Source organism: Oncorhynchus kisutch, linkage group LG15, assembly GCF_002021735.2.
Source record: "Oncorhynchus kisutch isolate 150728-3 linkage group LG15, Okis_V2, whole genome shotgun sequence".
In the NCBI taxonomy this organism is placed as follows: domain Eukaryota; kingdom Metazoa; phylum Chordata; class Actinopteri; order Salmoniformes; family Salmonidae; genus Oncorhynchus; species Oncorhynchus kisutch.
Window position 1 is genome coordinate 24,336,692 of NC_034188.2, and position 9,894 is coordinate 24,346,585.

The 9,894-nt window shown below is 45.4% G+C and overlaps 1 protein-coding gene across 2 annotated transcripts in view; it reads right to left on the reverse strand.

Annotated features, from left to right (window-relative positions):
* The window catches only part of LOC109880662 (alpha-1A adrenergic receptor), a 30,266-nt gene extending 20,682 nt beyond the window's left edge, over positions 1–9,584 (reverse strand). Inside the window, exon 1 of one of the 2 annotated variants that reach the window (XR_002253727.2) lies at positions 8,073–9,584. Coding sequence is in view for 1 of the 2 variants with exons in the window: in XM_020472847.2 (XP_020328436.1) it covers positions 8,073–9,054 (982 nt within the window). In the remaining variant the exon portion in view is untranslated. The remainder of the gene's footprint in view (positions 1–8,072) is intronic. The other variant, XM_020472847.2, reaches the window with a different exon arrangement.
* Positions 9,585–9,894: the final 310 nt, after the last annotated feature.

Sequence of the window (9,894 nt, forward strand, 5' to 3'; positions counted from 1 at the left end):
GTTAGCGTCACCACCCTGGGATTTGAAAGTTCTGGGATATTTTGACCAAAAAATGTAGTGTATAGTTTTTGACACCCCCGCTCTTCCTGACACACACACTGGTGCACACACACATGGTGTGTGCTTATTTTAATTTATTAGGTGTCTCTTAAAGGAGCCTTTGGGTTGGTTGGGCATCGTTGAGTGGCAAGGTGACGAAGTGGGACCTGTAGTTGTTCTAGTGTGCGTGTCTTGCTACTACAGAGGAGAGAACGGTGGCGAGACCAGCTCTCAAACTCTCCAGTAAGTTGTTGTTGCCCTCAACCTTCAGATGCACACCATCCCTACGGCACATCCCATGGAGACACTGCTTAATGGCAGGTTGGCGGATTGTGGGCATGCACCTATCCCGTAGAAATGTGCAAACCTGCTGATTAATTTATCACCAGGCCATCTCTATGGGAATATTTCTGTCATTTGAGAAGCTAAGAAATTTGTCAAGCTGGCCAAAGTGGATCTGACAAACAACTTCAGCACATACACATGTACACAGTAGACTAGCCTACATCACACACATCACACATCAGTAGCACTTATGTATGTTTTCATATTTATACTGCCATTTAAAAATGGGGGAATGTGTGCTCTTTTACTGTACAGCATTACTAAGAGCATTTGCAGCTAAATGATTAAGAGTGAGATACTTACAGACACACAAATATCATACCCCTAATATATGATAACCTCTCACCATTACAAGAACAGGTGAGGTTAGCATGTCTTGGAGGTATGATATTTGTACGTCTATAACTTTCTCACTCATCGTTATTCACAATTCGTTCAGGATTATTTGTAAACATGGTCGCATCCACATGAATGTAGAAGTGTTTAAGAGAGATCAGAGAAAAGATTTCCAGTTTACTCCATATTGGCTTAAATGGGTTTCTGGTTTTTGCTTCGCTCCGGAAAATCAGCTGTTAATATTAAATAATTACTAACAACTACATTATTTCTATTGCCATTTGTGATTATTGTTTACTTTTACTTAACTTTTATTTCTGTGTTATATTGTATTATAATGTTGTATAATAATGTTGCATGTAAAACCATGGAAACACAAAACATTAAACAAGGTTTTAAGTGAGAAGTAGGCATTGGTCTGAAGCTGAAAAATAAAGGAAATTCACATGAGCCCCACAATGTGTACTTCACCCATGCTCCACCAAGGTTTTCCTGCACCATAAGGCCTACTCCACCCATGCTCTACCAAGGTTTTCCTGCACCATAAGGCCTACTCCACCCATGCTCTACCAAGGTTTTCCTGCACCATAAGGCCTACTCCACCCATGCTCTACCAAAGTTTTCCTGCACCATAAGGCCTACTCCACCCATGCTCTACCAAGGTTTTCCTGCACCATAAGGCCTACTCCACCCATGCTCTACCAAGGTTTTCCTGCACCATAAGGTCTACTCCACCCATGCTCTACCAAGGTTTTCCTGCACCATAAGGCCTACTCCACCCATGCTCTACCAAGGTTTTCCTGCACCATAAGGCCTACTCCACCCATGCTCTACCAAGGTTTTCCTGCACCATAAGGCCTACTCCACCCATGCTCTACCAAGGTTTTCCTGCACCATAAGGCCTACTCCACCCATGCTCTACCAAGGTTTTCCTGCACCATAAGGCCTACTCCACCCATGCTCTACCAAGGTTTTCCTGCACCATAAGGCCTACTCCACCCATGCTCTACCAAGGTTTTCCTGCACCATAAGGCCTACTCCACCCATGCTCTACCAAGGTTTTCCTGCACCATAAGGCCTACTCCACCCATGCTCCACCAAGGTTTTCCTGCACCATAAGGCCTACTCCACCCATGCTCTACCAAGGTTTTCCTGCACACAGCTTTGACCTACTACAGTAGCTATGTTGGTCTATTGTACTTAAAACAATGTGTAGGCAGGTTGCTTAACATTCAAACCTTCTCAAACAGCCTAATTCATAGTCTTCAGAGGGATAATGGACTTTACAGTGTCCTGCTGTTCAAATAATATATATTTTATTTTATATATATTATTTTAACAGCAGGACACTGTAAAGTCCATTATCCTGTGACATTTGTGGTGGCCGTAGAGCAAAATGGAGAACAACACAGTGTTTGTGAGAGTCTTATCTTTCCAGTGGTCATATTAGGCCAAACCGTTCTGACGCTACAGGCATTTTCATGAGAAGACCCATTTTTCATGGTCTGACACACATCGCTGTAGAGCGACCACCTTCCACCACAGACGTGGACGGCCGACATAGGTGGATGGAGTGGATTCAGAGTCAGCCCATGCAGATATCTCTAGCTTAAACTGACGGATTTTGATGGGGGGTTTTAAAATAATGTTACTTAGATTGACGCACAGTTAAGGATTGCTACATAGTCATTTAAAAGAGGTAATGAACTGTCCATTGATCAGCACAGCAATTGATAAAACAGGACCATGTTTGACAAATGGTTCTGAGCTTATGTCAATATTACACAGGTAAACTAACAGTTATATAAATCAGGTTGGAGGCATGCTCTGTAGACCACTATATCTAAACTCAGCAAAAAAAAAAATGTCTTCTCACTGTCAACTGCGTTTATTTTCAGCAAAATTAACATGTGTAAATATTTGTATGAACATAACAAGATTCATCTACTGAGACATAAACTGAACAAGTTTCACAGACATGTGACTAGCACAAATTGAATAATGTGTCCCTGAACAAAGGGGGTGGGGGTCAGAATCAAAAGTAACAGTCAGTGTCTGGTGTGGCCACCAGCAGCATTAAGTACTACAGTGCATCTCCTCCTCAGATTTGCCAGTTCTTGCTGTGAGATGTTACCCCACCCTTCCACCAATGCACCTGCATGTTCCCAGACATTTCTGGGGGGAATGGCCCTAGCCCTCACCCTCCAATCCAACAGGTCCCAGACGTGCTCAATGCGATTGAGATTCGGGCTCTTCTCTGGCCATGGCAGAACACTGACATTCCTGTCTTGCAGGAAATCACGCATGGAATGAGCAATATGGATAGTGGCATTGTCATGCTGGAGGGTCATGTCAGGATGAGCCTGCAGGAAGGGTACCACCTGAGGGAGGAGGATGTCTTCGCTGTAACGCACAGCGTTGAGATTGCATGCAATGACAACAAGCTCAGTCCGATGATGCTGTGACACACCGCCCCAGACCATGACGGACCCTCCACCTCCAGGTGTAACGCTCATTCCTTCGACGATAAACACGAATCCGACCATCACCCCGGTGAGACAAAACTACGACTCAGTGAAGAGCACTTTTGCCAGTCCTGTCTGGTCCAGCGACGGTGGGTTTGTGCTCATAGGCGACGTTGTTGCCGGTGATGTCTAGTGAGGACCTGCCTTAAAACAAGCCTACAAGCCCTCAGTCCATCCTCTGTCAGCCTATTGCGGACAGTCTGAGCACTGATGGAGGGATTGTGCATTCCTGGTGTAACTCCTGTACCTGTCCCGCAGGTGTGATGTTCAGATGTACTGATCCTGTGCAGGTGTTGTTATACGTGGTCTGCCACTGCGAGGACAATCAGCTGTACATCCTGTCTCCCTGTAGTGCTGTCTTAGGCGTCTCACAGTACGGACATTGCTGCAGTCCTTATGACTCCTTGCAGCATGCCTAAGGCACGTTCACGCAGATGAGCAGGGATCCTGGACATCTTTCTTTTGGTGTTTTTCAGAGTCAGTAGAAAGGCCTCTTGTGTGTCCTAAGTTTTCATAACTGTGACCTTAATTGCCTAGCGTCTGCAAGCTGTTAGTGTCTTAACGACCATTCCACAGGTGCATGTTCATTAATTGTTTATGGTTCATTGAACAAGCATGGGAAACCGTGTTTAAACCCTTTACAATGAAGATCTGTAAAGTTATTTGGATTTTTATATGAGTTTATATGAGTGACCATGTTGAACACACCAACCCCTGTTGTTAAGTTGGGTACACACTGACCAACAAAGGTGTTATGAAATATACACTGCTCAAAAAAATAAAGGGAACACTAAAATAACACATCCTAGATCTGAATGAATTAAATATTCTTATTAAATACTTTTTTCTTTACATAGTTGAATGTGCTGACAACAAAATCACACAAAAATGATCAATGGAAATCAAATGTATCTACCCATGGAGGTCTGGATTTTGAGTCACACTCAAAATTAAAGTGGAAAACCACACTACAGGCTGATCCAACTGTGATATAATGTCCTTAAAACAAGTCAAAATGAGGCTCAGTAGTGTGTGTGGCCTCCACGTGCCTGTATGACCTCCCTACAATGCCTGGGTATGCTCCTGATGAGGTGGTGGATGGTTTCCTGAGGGATCTCCTCCCAGACCTGGACTAAAGCATCCACCAACTCCTGGATGGAGCGAGACATGATGTCCCAGATGTGCTCAATTGGATTCAGGTCTGGGGAACGGGCAGGCCAGTCCATAGCATCAATGCCTTCTTCTTGCAGGAACTGCTGACACACTCCAGCCACATGAGGTCTAGCATTGTCTTGCATTAGGAGGAACCCAGGGCCAATCGCACCAGCATATGGTCTCACAAGGGGTCTGGGGATCTCATCTCGGTACCTAATGGCAGTCAGGCTACCTCTGGCGAGCACTTGGAGGGCTATGCGGCCCCCCAAAGAAATGCCACCCCACACCATGACTGACCCACCGCCAAACCGGTCATGCTGGAGGATGTTGCAGGCAGCAGAACGTTCTCCACGGCGGCTCCAGACTCTCACGTCTGTCACATGTGCTCAGTGTGAACATGCTTTGATCTGTGAAGAGCACAGGGCACCAGTGGCGAATTTTCCAATCTTGGTGTTCTCTGGCAAATGCCAAACGTCCTGCACGGTGTTGGGCTGTAAGCACAACCCCCACCTGTGGACGTTGGGCCCTCATACCACCCTCATGGAGTCTGTTTCTGACCGTTTGAGCAGACACAAGCACATTTGTGGCCTGCTGGAGGTCATTTTGCAGGCCTCTGGCAGTGCTCCTCCTGCTCCTCCTTGCACAAAGGCGGAGGTAGCGGTCCTGCTGCTGGGTTGTTGCCCTCCTACGGCCTCCTCCACGTCTCCTGATGTACTGGCCTGTCTCCTGGTAGCGCCTCCATGCTCTGGACACTACGCTGACAGACACAGCAAACCTTCTTGCCACAGCTCACATTGATGTGCCATCCTGGATTAGCTGCACTACCTGAGCCACTTGTGTGGGTTGTAGACTCCGTCTCATGCTACCACTAGAGTGAAAGTACCGCCAGCATTCAAAAGTGACCAAAACATCAGCCAGGAAGCATAGGAACTGAGAAGTGGTCTGTGGTCCGCACCTGCAGAACCACTCCTTTATTGGGGGTGTCTAGCTAATTGCCTATAATTTCCACCTGTTGTCTATTCCATTTGCACAACAGCATGTGAAATGTATTGTCAATCAGTGTTGCTTCCTAAGTGGACAGTTTGATTTCACAGAAGTGTGATTGACTTGGAGTTACATTGTGTTGTTTAAGTGTTCCCTTTATTTTTTTGAGCAGTGTATTTATTTTTCAATGGCATGTATTGTTAAAATATAGGTTTAAGGAAATACAGGCAGGCGCCACATTACTACAAGACAAAATAGCTCAATGAAGCCTGTTGGTCTTTAAGTCTATAAGTATAGAAGTAAAGCTTGCTTTCATAAAATAAAAAAAAGCTTGTAAAGGTAGTGGAAGGAGTTAATGTCTTAGTGTAAGCTGGGGACATTGCCTTGTATACTGTACAAATCACGTTGTTGTGGGAGCCCCTCCTCTAAGGGAATGAATTAGGCTGTTTGAGAAGTTTGGAATTGTAAGCAACCTGCCTACACATTGTTGGAAGTAAAATAGACCAACAGAGCTACTGTAGTAGGTCAAAGCTGTGTGCTGGAAAACCTTGGTAAAGCATGCGTGGATGTGAATGTCCTTTCATTTTAGGCTTCAGACTAATTCCTACTCCTCACTTAAAACATCATTTTTTGATTTTAATTAACTAATAGTTCTAGTCGAAGCTAGTACTGCAGACTCCTAATTAGTGCAGTATGGATAAGTACTTCCTGATAAGCAGAAACTCGTTCACAATTCAAGTGCTCTACATTATTTCTAATGACTGGAGATCTGCATGCTCTGGTTCAGTGCATGCATTCACAACAGTCCCAAGCCAATCCACAGTGGTGGAAAAAGTACTCAATTGTCATACTTGAGTAAAGGTAAAGATTAGAAAATGACCCAAATAAAAGTGAATGTCGCCCAGTAAAATCCTAATTGAATAAAGGTCTAAAAGTATCTGGGTTTACATTTACTTAAGTACAGTGGTACTCAATTGTCATAATGTTACTGGAGTAAAATTCCTTATATTAAGCAAACATTTTGTCCGTAAAAACGTACGTTTTTAGTTTTTACAGTCAAGACACCCAGGGGCACACTTCACCACTCAGACATCACTTAGAAACACAGTATATGTGTTTAGTGAGTGCGCCAGAACTGAGGCAGTAGTGATGACAACACGTTATATTGATAGATGTGTGATTTGGGCCATATTGCTGTCCTGCCTGAGCTTTTGAAATGTAACGAATACTCTTGGGTGTAAGGGGAAATTTATGGGAGTAAAAAGTACATACATTTATTTTCTTTAGGAACGTAGTGTAGTAAAAGTAAAAGTAATTAAAAATATAAATAATAAAGTAAAGTACAGACACCCCAAAAAACGTCTTAAAATATTTTGACTTAGTTACTTTACACGACTGCCAATGCATATATCAGGAGTTTTAGTGATTGACTGCATCTGGTTTATTAGGGTTTTAATAGATAGCTGACACAGTATATTACCATACTGGAACAGACCCCCCCCCCCCCCCCCCACTGGCCCCTCTAGACTCCACTAACCCCTACCGCCCCCCCCCCCCCCACTGGCCCCTCTAGACTCCACTAACCCCTACCGCCCCCTACTGGCCCCTCTAGACTCCACTAACCCCTAACGCCCCCCCCCCACTGGCCCCTCTAGACTCTACTAACCCCTACCGCCCCCCCACTGGCCCCTCTAGACTCCACTAACCCCTATCGCCCCCTACTGGCCCCTCTAGACTCCACTAACCCCTAACGCCCCCCCCCCCCCACTGGCCCCTCTAGACTCCACTAGCCCCTACCGGCCCACCACTGGCCCCTCTGGACTCCACTAGCCCTATTGGCCCTGGGGCTGAGGATCCCCATTTCAGATAAGATAGAGGCCCAGGAAGCTCAGGTCAGTGTATGTGTCATTTTCTTGACCATATGACTCCGGCTCAGGAAAACCTCCTAGGACCTAGTAATATGGTTAAGTAATTATGGTCCATAAGTCTAAGCATTATGTCTTACAGCTGGTTAAGTTAAGCCCACCCTGACATGGTGACACCATGGGCATTAGTCTCTGCTATAGACAACTGTTTGTTGTTTGGCAAGGTAGTAGACCCCCACTGCAGAATAATAAAGTCCAATATGCCACACATATTGTCTGCGTCCCAAAAAGCACCCTATCCCATTAATGTAATACTTTTAACCAGGGTCCATAGGGATTTGGTCAAAAGCAGTCCATTATAGGGAATAGGGTGTCATTTGGGACGCAGGCATCATGCTGATAAATCATGTCAGTAAATTAATGGATGGATATTATCATATAGGCCATGGTCAGTGCCAACGTTCTGGAGATGGGATTTATGGAACAGTTCTCTCTGAATGGGACCCGAGGGCCACATAGATTTACTTCCAGATATTAAAGAAAAATCTTCTCAGACACTTTTCAGCAGTTTGCTTGCAAAATGTAACATGGCAGCAAAATATATTTAAATGTACCATAATATTTTTGTATGTGTATTATCACATATTGAGGGTTATTTTAATTGTAGGCTACAGTTTCAGATTATTATGATTATTATCATTGTTTCATTTAACTGCTGGACTGCTGTGTCAAATATTCATATTGATCAAGATAGTTTCCTGTAAAAGGCGTGCTTGGATATTCATTTGGAAAAGGGTCAATATATATGGAAAAGTATACCTACCGATGGGTAAGGCTAGGAAGAACGGCAGCCAGCAAAGCGTAAACATTCCAACCACGACCCCCAAAGTTTTTGCTGCTTTCTTCTCCCGGGAGAATTTCAGAAGTTTCACTGCCAGGGAGCTCCTCGCCTGGGTTGCGCGGCCCTTGCTGGTGCCTCCGCCCGTGTCATCCTGCATCTGGGATCCCCTGTGGATCCTGAGCGTCAGCTCACTCGTATTCATCCTCTCCCTCATCACCCCAGCCTCCAGGTTCTTGGTGGTTCGCTTGGCGACCACATAAACCCTAAAATACATGGACAAGATAACAACCAACGGTATATAGAAGGACCCGAGGGAGGAAAAGAGTGCGTAAAACGGTTCCTCTGTGATGAGGCACACCGTGTCGTCCGGCGATGGCGGCTGCTTCCACCCAAGGAGGGGTCCAATGGAAATGACCACAGAGAGCACCCACACCCCAAGCATGGCCAGAAGTGCCCGCTTCTCGGTCACTATGCTCAGGTACTGCAGCGGGTGGCTCACCCCGATGTAACGGTCGATTGAAATGACGCACAGGCTCATAATGGACGCGGTGCAGCACAAAACATCCACCGCCGCCCAGATGTCACAGAAGACCCTGCCGAACACCCAGTAGTTGAGGATCTCCAGGGTGGCAGACACCGGCAGCACGGTGGTGCCCAGCAGCAGGTCGGCGATGGCCAGGTTGATAATGAAGTAGTTGGTCGGAGTTCGCAGGTGCCTGTTGGTCACCACCGCCAGGATGACAAGGATGTTGCCCACGATGGCAAACACGATGAAAGCTCCTAGAACCAAGCCAAGCAGGATGGCACGGGTAAGATCCACTTCATCGATCTCCGTCCCGTTGCCAGTGGCGTTTGTGGAGTTGACAGGCGACTCTGACAACCACGGTATCCCCACTTTCCCGCCCTGAAATTCCAATAAGGAACCATTTCCCCATAAGTTGGCATCGTCAGTGCTCAGATTCATTTTGACTAAAGAGGTCCTCCATAGCAGGTTTCTAATCACATGGAGCTGTAGCAAAATAAAACAAGCAACACCATCCCGAAATAAATCTGCTCGACCAAGTGTTGTTAGGCTACATGACTAAAGGAGAGGTTATCAAGGATTAAAACAAAATGTCCCAAATGGTGCATTTTCTTAACGTCCCACTCAGTTAATTGTATCTTAAAGGTCTTGTCACATCTGTCCAATTGCAGTGCAGTTGTCTTTCTCTGTCTTCTCTGGGAACTGTCTGCATGAAAAGTATCGAGCAGTCCCCCCTGTGCCTCCTGTCAAACCTCACTGCTCAGCGCGCTGCACTGTATGTGCTTCAGCAGCTCTCTCCTTAATGCAGCTTGACTGTATGAATTGGTAGATAGATATACGGCCAAACCCAAACAGAAGAGACGTACTGTATATGACGCATATTAGGCCTACGCAGTAGCCCAAGAATAACTGCACTAAGGAAAATGTCTGTGGCAGCACAGAAAACGCATGGATTTCTGTGTTGGTTTTGTGGTGAGGTCTATGCATGCAACTTTTTCATGAGTTGGGCTGGGAGTGGACTATTGGCTGTGATGTCATTGATGTATTTTTTCAGATGAGTTGATTAGATTTTTGTTTTGGGAGCTTAGTCTATAGGCTACTATGTTATGCAGGATGTGGCAGGGGTTCAAGTGGGATTTTCTGGTGGAAAATACGATTTGATTGAAGGGCTAAACTAAAATCAAACAATTGTGCCTTTATGTTCATAATGGGTTTCAATGAGAGCTGATGCTGCCATGCAATTCCTTTAAAAAAAAACATTCTCCAACAAATCACTCACGA